Below are 17,437 nucleotides of genomic sequence, written 5' to 3'. Positions count from 1 at the left end.
CTACCGTCTCAAATCATCCCACCTGTCACCTTCTCCTGTAGAGTCCAAAAGACTGTTATTTACATCTGTGTCTCTTTTGCTGTCTTGTATATAGGGTCATCGTCACCATCTTTCTAAATTCCATATATATGGCATATAAATTATACCATTATAAACGTCCCCAAAAATAAAAAAGAATGAATGAATGAAATTCATTTAGAAGATCAATTCTTTGATCTAAATGGAAAATCACGCTCCAGTAGAGAAGAGCAAACCATATTGGGTCTGTCCCTTTACCTCTAATCTCTGTGGCCCCAGCTTAGTCAAGCTGACTCCGGATGTTTGCAAAAGAACATTGCCTGGAGCCTGAAATACACAGAATAACCCATTGTTGAGGCTCTGAAGTTTAAAGGTATAACACTTTTCCATTCACATAGAGATTAACAAATTGCAGACCAGAAAAGAACAATTGTCTTGGAGTTTTTAAGGAACATTGTACCAGACTTACGAGGGCAGCTGCAAGAACAAAGGACCTTTGCACCAAGAAGTTTGCAACAGCCTCCTGCCCTTTAAGGATGAAAGAAGCCTGAATGATTCTAACTCAGGTAAGAGGTTCTTTGGGACACTGGTCCACCATCTTGGTCTGCTGGCTTTTCAAATAAAATCAATACTTCTTGCCGCAACAGCTCGTCTCTTGACTTACTGGCCTGTTGTGCAGCAAGTAGTATGAACTTGAACTCAGTAACAATGCTGCAGTCCATGGGGTCGCTGAGGGTCGGACACAACTGAGCGACTTCCCTTTCACTTTTCACTTTCACGCATTGGAGAAGGAAATGGCAACCCACTCCAGCGTTCTTGCCTGGAGAATCCCGGGGACCGGGGAGCCTGGTGGGCTGCCGTCTATGGGGTCGCACAGAGTCGGACACGACTGAAGGGACTTAGCAGCAGCCGCAGCAGCAGCAATGATACATAGCAATTATGACCAAGGTACTTTCTGTGGGATGAATCGTCGTTTGCAGGCATAACTTCCTGACGTCAGATACTAATATAAAAAATAAAAACATGCTGATACTTATTCAGCAGATTTGTGGCTTTTGATGTTACTGGGGTCAGTAACACTGCCCCAGTATAGGCACCCACGGCAGATGCAAACGTCAGCACGTTCGTGCGCGCTTAACCTACGTCGGCACGTTCGTGTGCGATTAACTTACGTCTCCCACTGAGCGCACTGGCTTGTGGCCCTGAGGCGTCGCGCGTGTTGCAAGGCACGGTGTCACAGGAGGGTGCTGTGCAGTGTGCGTGTTTTTCCAGGAAAGGACATGCATGCATGTTCTTCACCTGGAAAATGCCAGGATACAAGATATGTGCTGCTGCTGGGCATCTTTAAGAACACATTAAAGTAAGGACTGCGTTCAGTACACAGACATCTGAGACACCACTAGAAAACCGCCGCGAGCTGAAGCTGCAGAGCTAACTGGAGGCCTGGCAGCCCGTCCTGGCTTGTTCTAACATAACAGTGTGTATTAGATTAAGAAAAATCTGGCACCAATATTAAGCCCAATGAGATTACATTGTAACTGGCACAAATACGGATGTGTGGATCCCCCCACCAAAAAGCCAATAACACACTCTGAAATTCTAAATAAAACAGTAACAGGTAAAATTCTAAGTGAAGTGCTAAATAAAACATTACCAAGTGAAAACCAGCAACACATCCAAGAAATTTTTATTGAAAGAACGCCAGGAGAGTTGAAATTATAAAATTTATCAAAAGAATCTCTTAATTGATTCAAGATGAACCACAGAATTACCTGAATAGGTGATGAAAAGAACTGATTAAACTGCTTGATAAAATAAGAACACATAACAAAATCTCTTAATAATAAAATATTTCTCAAACTAAAACCAGAAAAATTCTGATTAGAAAAACACTGAAATGATTCCCATTAAAGTCAAAAACAAGAAAGATGTTCTTTATTATCACCATTTTTTTTAGTATTTATAATAGTAGCCAAAGCAACTAGACGAGAAAAACGAAAGGGACGAAAGGAAGAGCTGTGAAAACTGGAAATAAAGCAAACTTTCCATTATTTGACAGCAAGATTATTTCTTATCTGAAAGCCTCAAAAACCCAAGTGCAAAATCATTACAAAGAATAATAGAAACTCAGCAAGCTGACTGGTTAGAAAAATAAAAAATGTAAGAATCAATAGCCTTCGAATAAATAAACACGACTGCATTAGAAACATTAAGCACTGGAAGGAAACGGTCGACTTTATCCAGTGGTTACAAAGATAAAGTCACTAGGCATCAAACAGACCAGAAAAAAGCAAGCCTTATATTGAGAGTCCCCAAAAGAGATGTGAAAGATAAAAATAAGCAGCAAATTTTTGGATATGAATTTTCAACATTATAAAGATGTCATTTTCCTACAGGAGATTCCATTAAAAATACCATGAGGGGTTTTTCCCACTAGATAATCTGATTCTTAAGTTCCTGTGGACTTCCAAATAAGTACGATTAGCCAAGTAAAATTCTGGAGGGGAGGCAGAATAGAATGAGGCTTTTAACGCACGTCATAAAACTTCTACAATTGAAACTGTGAAACTACGCACTAAGAAGATAGGCGGATATACTGAGTCAAAAATAGAATCACACGGACGGATGTAGAACATGATAGTCCCGACATTTCTAACCAGCATGGAAAAGACACATTACGGAAGAGTATTGTCAGAAAAATGGATACAGATCTAGAAAGGGAGATCCTGATCCCCACACTCTGCTCAGTAGATCGAATTATACAATGTGTTGAGTAAAGAAAACGAACACACAAAATGAAAGTATGGTCGAGCACATCGAACACGTACATATCTCTTGTTAATAAGTTCAGAGTAGAAAACATCTCTTTAAGTACTGCACAGAACACAGAAGTCATAAAAGGAAAATCGATTAATTCGCTTACATAAAAATGCTAAAATCCACCAAAACTGGAGGAGACACATAGAATTCACATCACTAATAAAGTGTTCAGTGTGTTACTATGTAAAGAGCTCACAAATGTCAAAAAAGGAATGAAACAATTTAATTAATAAAGGGCAATGAATATGAATAACCAAATATGCTCAGGAAAGTAAATTTAAATACAACTTAAATATATTAAATAATGCTCAGCTTCCCTTACAGTAAATACATGTACATTAAAAATGACAACAGAAAGCCACTTTTTATCGATTAGTTCAAAAGCAATTCAAGCAATGGGATGAAAGAACGGATATGCTGGAATGCTAGGCAAATAGCTACTATTATTATCTTTTAATTAACCGTATAACTTTTATTCAAACCCAAAGTTACAATGCAATACAAAGGCTGCAATCCCAAGACATTCACTCTTCTCAACAGTTCATGGAATCACAGTAGAAACAGCTTTCTGGGTTGAGGTTCAAATAGGCTCCACTTAATCTTCGACATCATTCTTTCCACTGAAGCAATGGCCAGAACACTACACTTAAGGACAAGCGACTTCCTGTCAAAGTGAGGATCTGACATTTCAGTAACATCCGACCTTCTCACAAAGATCATTTCTTCTAAACAGTCAGATAACATGCTGAACGTTGGATAAGTGTTCTGGCCTCAGTTCCCTCTAGTTTAACAAACTAAGACAGTAAAACAGTAAGAAACTCTGTCCAAAAGACTTATTAGAACAAAAACCAAACAAACAAAAGAGAGTGCTTTAGATTAGATCTGCGAGTGAGAGAGCAGGCGCCCTTACTTCTCCCTGTAAAGGAGAGCGAGTCGCACAGTCCTGTCCAACTCTTTGCGGTTCCGTGGACTGTAGCCAGCCAGGTCCTCTGTCCACGGGGTTCTCCATGCAAGAGTACTGGAGTGGGCAGCCATTCCTTTCTCCAGGGGCTCTTCCCGACCCAGGGATCAAAGCTGGGTCTCCTGCATGCCAGGCAGATTCTTTACCATCTGAGCTACAGGTAAGCCCTCTTCCTGTAAGTTCATTATAAAGAAAAGGTAAATGATTGCTGCCGACCTGCCTCTCGAGAAATCTGCATGCAGGTCAGGAAGCAACAGTTAGAACTGGACATGGAACAACAGACTGGTTCCAAATAGGAAAAGGATACGTCAAGGCTGTATATTGTCACCCTGCTTATTTAACTTCTATGCAAGGTACATCATGAGAAACGCTGGGCTGGAAGAAGCACAAGCTGGAATCAAGATTGCCGGGAGAAATATCAATCACCTCAGATATGCAGATGACACCACCCTTATGGCAGAAAGTGAAAAGGAGCTAAAAAGCCTCTTGATGAAAGTGAAAGAGGAGAGTAAAAAAGTTGGCTTAAAGCTCAACATTCAGAAAACGAAGATCATGGCATCTGGTCCCATCACTTCATGGGAAATAGATGGGGAAACAGTGGAAACAGTGTCAGACTTTATTTTGGGGGGCTCCAAAATCACTGCAGATGGTGACTGCAGCCATGAAATTAAAAGACGATCACACCTTGGAAGGAAAGTTATGACCAACCTAGACAGCATATTCAAAAAAGAGACATTACCTTGCCAACAAAGGTCCATCTAGTCAAGGCTATGGTTTTCCCAGTGGTCATGTATGGATGTGAGAGTTGGACTGTGAAGAAAGCTGAGGACTGAAGAACTGATGGTTTTGAACTGTGGTGTTGTTGAAGACTCTTGAGAGTCCTTTGAACTGCAAGGAGATCCAACCAGTCCGTTCTAAAGGAGATCAGTCCTGGGTGTTCATTGGAAGGACTGATGTTGAAGCTGAAATTCCCATACTTTGGCCACCTCATGCGAAGAGTTGACTCACTGGAAAGGACTCTGATGCTGGGAAAGACTGAAGGCGGGAGGAGAAGGGGCCGACAGAGGATGAGATGGTTGGATGGCACCACCGACTCAACGGACATGAGTTTGGGTGAACTGGGAGCTGGAGATGGACAGGGAGGCCTGGTGTTCTGTGGTCCATGGGGTCATAGATTCAGACACGACTGAGCGACTGAACTGAACTGAACTGGAAAGTGCATAACACTGGAGAATATATTTCTCCCGTAAAAGTGGACTCAAAATAAGTAGAAGAATGTTCTGTGTAAGACAGTGTAAAAACACAAAAAGATGCCACTATAACAGCCATAAGAGTTAGAACATCTTCTACAGAAAGATTAGACTGACAACAAGAACATCGCAGAAAGTTCTAAAGTCAGTAAATGCTAAGGACCAAAATCTCAAAGAAGATGGGTTTACTTTTTCTTTAAAAAAAAAATGGACAGTAGATATTCTTTGACGAGCAAAACTGCTTTGCAAGTGAGTGCACTTAGTTCCAGATACGAGTCTTAAGTACCAATCGAAAAACAGTCCTTAAATGACAAGTACTTACAGCATAATATATCAAAAGGCAAAACAGTATATGAACCAGAAAAGGCTAAAATCTTTAAAGCAGAAATCCCTTTTTGCGAGAGTTGGAAACTAGAAATGCTGTCACAGATTGCCCCAGCCTGTTTATACTTACTATTAAAAAACCACATTTTAGAGGCAGTGTGATATAGTAGAAAAATCACAGGCTACTGTGATAACGCTGGGAAAATTCCGAGCCTGAGTCCTGTCATCTGCTACAGAAAGGGCGCTGAAGTGCCTGCCTCCTTGCTGAGCCGGGCTGTGTAGGAACAGATAATGCAGCAGCCAGCCACACAGCATGAATGCAGACAGGCCCCAAACGGTAGTCACTGTTATCATCAGAGTCCCATAAAAGGAATTAGTACTTCCCCATGTGGAAATGAAGGGCTAGAAGTCAGTCTGGAATTATGTTTCAAAACTACATTTAAGCACATAGTACTGCATAAATAGAGCACCAGTTATCACTGACAGGCAATAAAGGCAGTCAATATACAAACCTGGTCTTTAAGAAATGTGAATATTTTTACCCAAAGAAACATTTACTGAGCACAGACTTTCTTCCCAGCATAAGCCCAAGCGAGGAAGCGCCAAATGAATGGGACAGTCAGAGCTGGAAGAGGCTGAAGGCTGAGTGTTGACACCTGAAGGCAGGTCATCAGAGCACGCAGAAGAGCTGAGTAAGGCCCGGCCTGAGCAAGGCACTGTGGCCGCTCGGGGGGAGGTCGCCTGACTCTCTGGAGCCTCAGGGCGGGGGCCAGGCAGAGGCCCAGAGGGGTCCGGGTGACAGTGCAGCCTTAGGAGGCAGTGGCTGGACAGGATTCTGCAGAGTGGCCTTGGGGTGAGGTGACACTGAGGAAGAAGCGGCGGGGACCTGTCCACTGCAGGGTTAAACGAAGACACTGCTTTTACAGAAAATCACTCTGGGGACATGCAGGCTGAAAGGGGGCACAAGCGGGTCAGACAGAAGCTTCTGCCTACGAGAGTCTAGGAGAGTAAGGCTGCCGTCGTGCCCAGGAGAAACGGGTCCAAACTGGAGCGGGAGCAGGAGAGGGAGACGAGGCGCCCAATCAGGGCACTTCCACGTGAAACATCAAAGCCTGATGACCCGTGAGATGGACGGGCCGCTCAGGCCGGCCCAGAGCTCCCTCCTGAAGACACGGGTGGGTGGGGGCGCCAATTGCAGTGCCAGAGAACAAAGAGAGTTCACGGGCTAGAAAAGAGTATTAGTTCACTTGGGGCCATGTGAATTTTGAAGGGCTTAAGGGAGATGTTAGTTGTATTAACAGCTAAAAAGGAAAGCAAAATTAATTTTCCAGGGAATTTATAAGCCACGAACCACATGTGACTGTTTAAATTACTGAGAAAACTCTTCAGTCGCTGCAGTTGTTAAGTATGAACTATGCCACAGATGAAGTTGAAACCTCATCGTTTTTGTTTGCAGGCGCTGCTAAACCGAAAAGGATTTAAAAATAGTGTTTAGACAGGATCAGCAAATAGGCACTGCCTGGGTGAGCCTACTGTCTCTGAAGAAGTACCTTTGAGGGTTGGCGTTTCTCCAGTCGCTTCACGGGGACTAGCACACCCTCAATTACTTTTCCAGCACACCCTCAATTACTTTTCTTCTTCACAGGCGTAGTCCTACAGAGCAACACAGTGGTGAGCAGCCCTGGGGGAGAAAGGCACTCAGCTATGCAGTCAGAAATCAATCTTTCCCTTTCCTAAGGAAAGCTGGCTTCATGGGCAAAGCGGGCATTCATGAACAATTGAATCACACACAATTTCACTGTTTAATAGGGGACCCTTGCTCAAGTGTAAAGGCTTTATTAAGACACAGTAAGAAGAAGGATCTTAGCGATTTGGTTTACACACTTGGACAGCCTATAAGAATTAATTACAATATCTAGACATAAGGGCCAGATAAACACACACACACACACACACACACACACACACACACACACACTAAAATAATATCTTGCTTTTTCAAAGGCAAGACCAAGCCAATATAGCTCTTTCCCACTGAAGCCCATGAGCTTGAGTCTCTCAGCTTTGTTCAGAGAGCCCAGGCGAAAATTCAGACACCAAGTATTGTAACTCTTAATGGGTAGAAGCTGAAAAATATTGCAGAACTCTCATGGAAGCTGCGAGTAATCTCTAGCTGGGAAGAACAAACACTTTTGGAGGGAAGGGAGGAAGGGCAGTACAGGCAAGGGGATTACAACCTGCAAGGATATGTTGTACAACATGGAAAATGCAGCCAATGTTTTATAATAACTATAAGTGGAATATGACCTTTGCAACTTGTGAATCGCTATATTGTACACCTGTAACATATAATATTGTATATCACCTATACTTCAATTTAAAAAAGAAAAAAAAAGGAGTACCTTCAGTTTCCTAGGCTCAGTGACAAGTGCTACACAAGCTGGCAAAGTAAATGGAAGATTATTTTTTGCCCTTTTCATATATGAGCTGAGCATTCCCACCCAGAAGTCATTTACTGTGTGATGCCCCCTGGAGAAGCTATTCCTCCCTCAGCTAAACGTGCACAGCCCTTTGCCTAAACTTGGTGAACACTCGTGTCCCTTTCCCGCCCGACAATGGTAATCTGTGCCTACATTTCCTGTCCTCTTTTAGAGAAGGGCAAGCCTGCTTTACCCCAAAGATGCTAACATAATGGCTTTGTATAGAGTCAGCATGGATTAAACACCCTCGAGGAAATGTTTGACTCACTGAATAAAGTAAAGACGTCCTAAGAGAGAACGCACCCTCCCAGACGAGCATCGTGTCTGGTCTACAGGCAACATCAAATACCAGAGCCTAAGAAAATACGCAGGGGTATAACTTCTATTCTTAACCTGTTTACCTATCCATGCTCTTCTGTACGATGATGTCGAAACAAAATTATCTGGTACTTCTAAAGGTCATGTAGAAAAATGTTTGTTATTATATCTCACTCATTCAAAGAAATGCACTCTGGTTAGCTAAGTCATGTCTGACTCATTTGCAACCCTATGGATGTAGCCCACCAGGCTTCACTGTCCATGGGATTTTCCAAGCAAGAACACTAGAGTGGGTTGCTATGCCCTCTTCCAGGGGATCTTGCTAAGCCAGGGATCGAACCTACATCTTCTGTATTTGCAGGCTGATTCTTTACCATTGAGCCACCAGGGAAGTCAGTTTAAATCCAAATTCTTATAAATCAAACACTTTGTTCATTGCAGGAAAGTTTTGAGAACCTATATGGTAAGTCTTTTGCAGGATAAAGAATTCATCTCTCAAGTCAAAAGAGTGAAAATAAATAGTTCCCTCCTTCCTCATCCCTCTTCTCAATTTGTTCTTCCCTCTCCCTCTTTTTTCTCCTTTTCTATGTTTTAGTAAACTTAGGATAAAGCTTATATGAAGAAAAGTGTTTAATTTAACATGGTTAACTTCAACACAACAGTGCATAATGTGGAGCTTCTTAAAATCTGAAACATGGTTAGAGGCGTAAAAAAGAGATGGAAAACATACTCTTTCAAAACAGCCCACATACAGGCCCAGTTACAGAAGTGGTTCTGAAGGCAAGTACAGTGGAAACAGCTCGGTCCGCTTAGGGTACAAGGACTCGTCTTGGATCCGAGACGGATGCCACAGCTGTGGACTGGCTCACCCTCCAGGACACAGACCAACAGACCTCATGGGCTCTTCCTTATCCGGAAAGAGTGCGCACTGTCCAAAGACCGGGATTACTATTCTGAAAATATCTTTATGTCTCCCACCTTTTTCCTAGATCGGAGAATGAAGAGTCTGATAACACCACTGACTAAACGCGTCCTAGGCTGGGCTGACTCACACATCATCACCAAATATAGAGAAACACTCTCAGCCCAGTGAGTTGGGCCACATATTCACCAAGGATTCAGATGCGGGTTTATGTGCATGCAGAATTACAGAGACTGTGCTCAGTAAACCTGCCTGACAGAAAGACAGATGTGAAAATGCTAGGCTTTGTGTGCTGGGACAGCGATGGGACAGCAGCAGCTCAGAAGATTTCCAACCCCTCGTGTGACACCTCATCTAATCCCTTTCTCTTGCATATGGACAGGTCATGTGATTTTAGAAGGGATTTTACAGATGTAATTAAGATCCCTCATCAGTCAACTTTGAGTATATCAAAAGGGAGATTATTCTGGGTGGACCTGATGGAGGTGAGCTCCTAAGAGAAAGGCACCCTTGCTTTTTTTTAATTTAATTTTTGTTTTAGTATAGTTGACTTACAATGTGTTGGCTTCTGCAGCAAAGTGACTCAGTTACATAGATGCATATACCCACTCTTTTGTAGGTTCTTTTCCCTATCAGCCATTACAGAGTAGGGAGTTCCCTGTGCTGAACAGGAAACCCTTCAGGTTAGTTCAGCTTAGTTGCTCAGTCGTGTCCGACTCTTTGCCACCCCATGAATCGCAGCATTCACTATTTTTTATATAGTAGTGTGTACATGTCAGCCCCAACCTCCAGTTTATCCCTCTCCCCCTTCCCCGCTGGGCTTCCCTGGTAGCTCAGCCGGTGAAGAATCCACCTGCAGTGCAGGAGACCCTGGTTCGATTCCCGGGTCAAGAAGATCTCTGGGAGAAGGGATAGGCTACCCACTCCAGTATTCTTGGGAATATTCCCTGGTGGCTCAGACGGTCAAGAATCTGCCTGCAATGTGGAAGGCCTGGGTTCAGTCCCTGGGCTGGGAAGATCCCCAGGCTGGGAAGATGATTCCCCTGGAGAAGAGAACGGCAACCCACTCCGGTATTCTGCCTGGAGAATTCCATGGACGGGGTAGCCTGGCGGGCTAGAGTCCGCAGGGTCACGAAGAGTCAGACAGGACTGAGTGACTTTCACTCTCATTTTTCACCCTTCCCCCTTGGTTATCATAATTTTATTTTCTATATCAGTGAGTCTATTGCTGTTTTGTAAATAAATTCATTTATATTCTCGTTTAGGTCCCACATGTTAGACAAATATGTTGTCCTTCTCCGCCTGACTTCGCTCGGTATGACAGTCTCCAGGCCCACTCACGTTGTGCTAATGGCGTTACTTAGTTCTTTTTATGGCTGACTTATATTCCATTGTGAAGAAGTTAGCCCCTCTGCGGTGAGAGGGCCTGGGGAGGGATTTTGCATCAGGAGCCCAAAGGAAACCAGCTGCTGAAAAAAGTCCCCAGCTGAAGACCTGCACGGAAAGCAGAGGCCTCAGTCCTAAAACCCCAAGGAACTAAATTCTTCCAGCAACCGTGTGAGCTTGAAGGAGGGCCTCAAGCCTCAGCTGATGACTTGGTTGCCACCTTGTGGCCTTTCGAAGCCCTGAGCACAGGGCCCAGCTAGTCCCTGCCTGATGTCTGACCTAGAGGACGGTGAGAAAGCAGGTCACCGAGGGGGCCGTGGTTCACTGCACAGAGGCAGAAAGCCAGCGCAGGAACCATCCCTCCGAAAGAACTGGAGTGCCAGCGGCTTCCCGTGGCGTGCGAAAACACAGGCGAGTCTGTACAGACAGCCGCTCGCGGGAGACATCTATGCAGCGCTGTGTGTTTCTGCCAACATTTCCACGGAACAGCTTGTTACACAGACCCACACATGACGGAGCTCTTTCTTTTCGTCGGCTACATGCCTTAGGATATTTCCCACACTATAGCCCAGAAAAGACTCAGGAAGTCCCGGGTGCCCCCTTTTTCACTGTGCTCCCTTCCCGCAGCGCTCGCTACCTTACCTTCTCTCTGTCCTGGTATTATGAGATCTACATACTTTGAAGAAACTGTGAAGACGAAAAGCCATTAAGAACTGCCTTTGAACAGGAAGCATTCCAATTTAACAAATGTCGTTGGACCACTTTGAGCAGGAATACATAAAATAAATGCAAATAGGAATGAGTGTCTACACCACCATGATTTCTGGAAACTTTGACTGGAATCTCCTCGACAGAGTCCAATGGGCTACAAACTTCCTTTAGAGCTTCGACCTTGTTTCACTAACCCCAGAGGGAAAAAAATGTTCTGGCCAAATTCTGATGTGACTGGAAAATGTAGGCTAATGCACCACTTTGTTTGGAAATGGACACTTTTCTTTGAAAGTTTTATATACTTAAAAAAAAAAAAGTGTTTCCCTCAGATGGTACCCTGTGGCAAACATTCGTCACACTGAAAAACTCTTTTTAAAATATGCAATTATGTGCTCTGTTATTATACCTTCCCTTTGTCCAGGTTAATATTCATGTATTTAAAACAACTGTCTACTCTGAAAGTAATTTTTTATGTACATTAATGGTGTAAAAATAAAACATTATGCAGTCATAATGTTAAGATTGTGTGTGTGTGTGTGTGTGTGTGTGTGTGTGTGTGTGCGTGTTCAACTGTTTTAAGTGAGAAGTATGGCTATATGCTGAGTCAAAGAAATTCATTGGAGTTACTTTTACCCCTAAATGGGGTTCGGTTCAGTTCAGTTCACTCGCTCAGTCCTGTCAGACTCTTTGCAACCCCGTGAATCGCTGCATGCCAGGCCTCCCTGTCCATCACCAACTCCCGGAGTTCACTCAGACTCATGTCCATCGAGTTAGTGATGCCATCCAGCCATCTCATCCTCGGGCATCCCCTTCTCCTGCCCCCAATCCCTCCCAGCATCAGAGTCTTTTCCAATGAGTCAGCTCTTCACATGAGGTGGCCAAAGTACTGGAGTTTCAGCTTTAGCATCATTCCTTCCAAAGAACACCCAGGACTAATCTCCTTCAGAATGGACTGGCTGGATCTCCTTGCAGTCCAAGGGACTCTCAAGAGTCTTCTCCAACACCACAGTTCAAAAGCATTGATTCTTCAGCACTCAGCTTTCTTTATAGTCCAACTCTCACATCCATGCATGACCATTGGAAAAACCATTGCCTTGACTAGACGGACCTTCATTGGCAAAGTAATGTCTCTGCTTTTGAATATGCTATCTAGGTTGGTCATAACTTTTCTTCCAAGGAGTAACCATCTTTTAATTTCATGGCTGCAGTCACCATCTGCAGTGATTTTGGAGCCCCCCAAAATAAAGTCTGACACTGTTTCCACTGTTTCCCCATCTATTTCCCATGAAGTGATGGGACCAGATGCCATGATCTTTGTTTTCTGAATGTTGAGCTTTAAGCTAAATGGGGCACACATATTCAATACTTGCAAAGTTCTAGGTTTTTCTAAGTCTCATTTACGTTCAATTTACCAGGAGAACATATTTCAAGAGTAAATATATGCTAGGGAAGTTTTATATGAAATGATTTGTATTTTCCAGTAGTTGTTAAAAATTATACTGTATATAAGGAAAAACTTTCAGTTAACGGCCCACTACTGTCTTTCAATCCTGACAAAGAGGTCACTTCTTAAATATTAAAAAGAAAAAATATCCTATCATGCCAAACAATAAAGTGTCTCTGGTGGTGGTGTAGTCGCTCAGTCTTGTCCGACACTTTGTGACCCCTGGAGTGTAGCCCACAAGGCTCCACTGTCCTTGGAATTTTCCAGGCAAGAGTACTGGAGTGGGTTGCCATTTCTATCTCCAGGGGGTCTTCTCGATCCAGGATCTTCTGGATCCAGGGATCAAACTCAGGTCTCCTGCATTGCAGTCAGTCCCTTGCATTGCAGGTGGGTTCTTTATTGACTGAGCCGCCAGGGAAACCCAGGGAAAGCATCACTAGGTGATAAAAAGCATTGTCAGCTGCTTTGATGCTGTTCTGTGATAATACAGCAAGTGATAAATTATAGATTATGTTATAGGCTTTTATTGTCATATATTTAATTTTTCCTGGGAGAAATTTTAAGAGTTATTATTTTCCACTACAGTATTAAGTCAATAAAGATAATAATACTGCATGGTGGTTAACTAAGGGGGCTGCTAGGGTTATTGTTTGGTCTCTTATTTTTTCAATGATATTGCCCAAAATAAAACAGAGTAAGAAGTTAACATGACTATAAAATATACCCAACAAATAAGGCAGAAATGTACCAAGTAAACACACCATGTTTTGAGTTCAGTCTCATTACTCTTTCTCCAGTATAATTTATATTTGGACAAGTGGTAATTTTGCACATTTAAAACTTGCAAGTAGTTTTATCTTTCCCAAGGAAATAAACGACTGCTCTAAAATAGTCAAGAGAGAGAAGGATGATCATAGGAAAAGAGTTTCAGGGACAGTAATTATACTTAATAAAATTGTGTCAATACATAAAAAATAGAAAAAGATAAACTAAATATTTAGCTGGCAAACTGGGTTGCCACGATGCTAGATACAGCAAAATGTGTGGCTAAATTTTGCTGAACGTATTTTTTTAAGTTTCAGATTATTCAGGTCTTCTTGCAATTCTAAGGAAGTGCAAATGAGAAGATAGATTCCTCATTCCTCGAGTGGGGTTTGTTGGGATGGGGGGTATCATTATATGCTGTGCTCCGCTGATTTTCAGACTGACTTGATACAAAGTGGCCCCTCCAGGACTTCCACAGGCCGTTGGAGCACAGGACAAGCATGCTCTCCTCGTACAGCTCCAGTTCTGCTGTTATTCTAAATGCTGGTGGTGTGATGTGACGACGGTCTTCCCAAACAAGGCTTTAAAACTTCTAACCTTCTATTTCATTCACCTGACTGTGTAGTCAACAGAGAAACAGAGCTATTCAGTAGCACACCATTCTTTCTCTTACATGCCCTCTGTTCATCAAATGTTATAGTGAAAGAGGCAAAGGTGTTCTTACAGATGATCGGAAGCCTCCTCTCATTAGCGACTGATACCTAAATATAGCCCTGCTGAAATTCCCAGCGCTATGCTGAGAACACACCGCATTCCATTCAACTTTAAATGACAATGAAATAAGCAACCACCGTTTACCAATTAGTTCATTTTCAATAGATGTATTTGTAATCAATATCAAAAGTCTTTGGGGTTTAAATTTTCAACTTCGAGAATAACATCCACTAGAAACTAATCAGTTCCTAATGTAATAAATAGTAGTGACTGCAATCATGCATGAAGACAGAAGTGGTGACGTGTAGAGGTTGGGCGGTGGGCATGATGGCATTGGCAAGGGTTTGAAAGCCTAATGATGGTATTTTCTCTTCTTATCATTTGACTAAGACAATAGCATTGCTCTTCACTCATACATCTAGAACATAACAAGGGAGGGAAAAGCTAAAGATAAAGATAAAACCACCGGAAAGAATGTTCACAACAACCACCCCGAGTAGGCTGGATGTCAAAAATAAAAACTGAAAAAAATCCAGTAAATATTTCATTTCTCCCTCTCATAAACTTTCCTAACTATCCCTGAAGCGCCTAAGTCCAGGATTTACTTCCCACCGTAGTAAGACCTTGTATCCAGACTCCTGGAGTTAAAATTGTTACATGTGTGCTCCCCCAGCAACTCCGAGAAATATGCCATCATCCTAAAAAGTGATATCGAAATCACTACAAGCCTTTGGAGCTGATGAGTTTCTACGAGTTTTGTGTATAGGCAGAAAAGGAAAGACAACACGCAGAAGCGACACAAGCTAGGAGGACGGTGTGAGCATTCATAGTGAAACCAAGTGATAGCTTTTGCTGCGGGCGAAGCACAGACTGCTCATTGCAAGGAAAACCAACAGCCCCTGGAGAAGGAGGGCTTGAGAAGCCCGGAAGTAACGGGGACCTGACCGTGGTGCTGAAAGAGAACCACTCGCAGATGTGATCACGTCTCCTAGAATCCATAGGGCATATCTTTGCTTTTAAACTGAAGCTTAAACAGGCTAAACGTCCAGTGATTTTCGCCCTCAAAATACATATGTATATGTTGAAACTTTCTCTTATGATAGATCAGCCTTTAGCATGCCCAGCATCTCTACAGTCTCTTCTGGAGTGCTAGGGTAATTCCAGATCGAAAGGTATTTTATTCTACCTGAGAAGCAGGACTCGATATTCTGACCAACTCACAACGCTTAGAATTCTACAGGAAGCTTACACTTGGCGATCTTGATTCCAGTTGCATTTCTTAAACTCAGATGGGATCATGCCTATCCAAAAGACGTTTCAGAATGAAGCTCCACTGAAAAAGAACACTCCAAACTCTCCCTCTAATTTGTTGTGTTAGTCGCGCTGAGTCTATCCGACTCTTTGCGAGCCCATGGGCTGTAGCCCGCCAGGCTCCTCTGTCCACGGAGCCTTGAAACTCTAGGTAGATTGGCAATTCACCAATATGGACAATTTTCATCTTCACCTCATAAAACTAATAAAAACCGATTCTTTAAAGAGGCATTACGGGACCCACAGTGAACACAGATGTAGGTCTTTCTTCAGAGTCTTTTCCAGCCTTTACAAACCCAAGAATCAAGGGGGCCAAATACATCGAAGTGTTGACACTACACTGAAAAACAAAAAAATCCTCCCCACAAAAGACACCTCGGCAGGAAGCGAAGGAAACATTCCCCTGGTGCAAAATGGACAGTGGGAACGAAAGCAATTTACATGAGAAAAGATCGTTTAAAAATATATATATATATATATATATATGCAACTCATCCAAGCGCGAGACTTACGTGTTCCGTCAAAGCGGGTGGCGATGGTGTCCAGGAAGGTGTTCTGGGGCGCCAGCAATCCTTTCATAACCGGCATCTTTCCAGCGCGGTGTGAGATTCTCCATCAAAGTTTGTGCAGGAGGATGGCTCGGGAGGAAAGTGCCAAGAAGCGGAGCGGGGAGCGCAGGGCCGGCCGGGAGGGGCCGGCGCCGGCGAGGGGCCGCCGCGAGCGGCGGGAGGACGCGAGGGCGGGGGCGCGGCTCCGGCGGGGGCAGCCCCGGGGCGCCCGCCCGGCCCGGCCCGCAGCGCCCGGCCCGCCCGGCGAGGCCGCCCGGCCCGCGCTCCACGCCCCGCGGCCGCGGGAGCCCCCGTGCCCCCGCCGCGCGCCCCCTCCGCGCCGGGCGCCGCGCCCTGACCGCCGGCGCGGGGGTCGCGAGGGCGGCGCTCGGGGCTGCGCGAGGCTCGGGGCGCGGGGAGACGCGAGCGAGCGCCGCTCCCGGCCCCGGGAGCCGGGGAACAAAGACCCCTTTGTTCCGCGCCGGCCCTCTCCCGGGGAGCCCGGAGTCCCGTGGGTGTGGTGTCGGCGAAGGGGAGGAGACAGGTCGGGCAGGTACCCGGCCGCCCGCGCCCCGGGGCCGGCCCCTCCCGGCGCCCCCGCCGAGCCCTGCGCCCGCGCCCCCGGGGGCGGCCGCCTCCCCAGGCCCGCGGTCTCTCGCCCGGGACTCGGGCGCCGCCGGGGTCTCCGCACCTTCCCATCCCCGGCCCCGAATCGGAGCCTTCAGCCCCTCGCCCCCGGTGGCCACCGGTCCCCGCAGGCCATGCTGAGCGAGGAGAACGAAATGATAACAGCCTTTTATTTGGACGGTGAACGGGGTCCCGCTCTGCGGGGAAAGGGGAACAAAACCTTGCCAGAAAAGTTTGCTGTTGCTATTGATTTGAAAACCGCCACGGAAGTAAACACGCGGGAGGCTGCCTAGTGAGAGCACGGAAGGCCAGCCGCGCCGGGGCCTCGCCCGCCTTCCCGCTCGCAGGCGCGCGGCCCCGGGCGGCAGGCCCGGCCGCGCCCCCGGCCGGCGTCCGGGAGACGGAAGCGGGCCTCCGGGCCCCGCCGCCCCGCCGGCCCGGGGACGCCCTCCCGCCCTGCGTCCTGCCCCGGGGAAGCCTGGCCCCGGCCGGGGGCGCAGCGCCGCCGCGAGCGGGGCGCCCCGCAGCGCGGCATCCGGGAAAAGCCCGCAAGGGAAGCGCGTGCGGGAGGCGCGTCCGGGAGGGCGCCGGGGCCGGGGCACCGGGGCAGCCCAGGAGCGGGCGCCCGCGAGCAGAGGCGGGGGCGGCCGGGTCCGCGCCGCCGGGCGGGAGCGCGCCCCGGGCCTCCGGGGTCTCCGGGGGCGGGGGCGTCGGGGGGACCCCGAGGCTGTCGTCACGGCTCGTCCAGGCCCCCGGGGGGCGGGCAGTCGGGGCGGAGGCACGCCCCCTCTCCCCGCCCCGACCCCCCTTCCTGGTGATGCACTTCCTGCGGCCGAGG

At 45.9% G+C, this 17,437-nt stretch overlaps 1 protein-coding gene across 2 annotated transcripts in view; it reads right to left on the bottom strand.

The window, feature by feature from the left end:
• KCNH8 (potassium voltage-gated channel subfamily H member 8) overlaps nucleotides 1–16,188 on the bottom strand; it is a 462,169-nt gene extending 445,981 nt beyond the window's left edge. For both annotated transcript variants that reach the window (XM_004003423.6, XM_060406713.1), the window contains exon 1: nucleotides 15,937–16,188. In XM_004003423.6, coding sequence (XP_004003472.3) covers nucleotides 15,937–16,012 — 76 coding nt within the window. In that variant the 5' untranslated portion in view covers nucleotides 16,013–16,188. The remainder of the gene's footprint in view (nucleotides 1–15,936) is intronic.
• Between the last annotated feature and the right edge of the window lie 1,249 nt (nucleotides 16,189–17,437).

This window comes from Ovis aries, chromosome 1 (genome assembly GCF_016772045.2).
Source record: "Ovis aries strain OAR_USU_Benz2616 breed Rambouillet chromosome 1, ARS-UI_Ramb_v3.0, whole genome shotgun sequence".
In the NCBI taxonomy this organism is placed as follows: Eukaryota; Metazoa; Chordata; class Mammalia; order Artiodactyla; family Bovidae; genus Ovis; species Ovis aries.
This window is presented reverse-complemented; position numbering and strand designations above follow the sequence as displayed.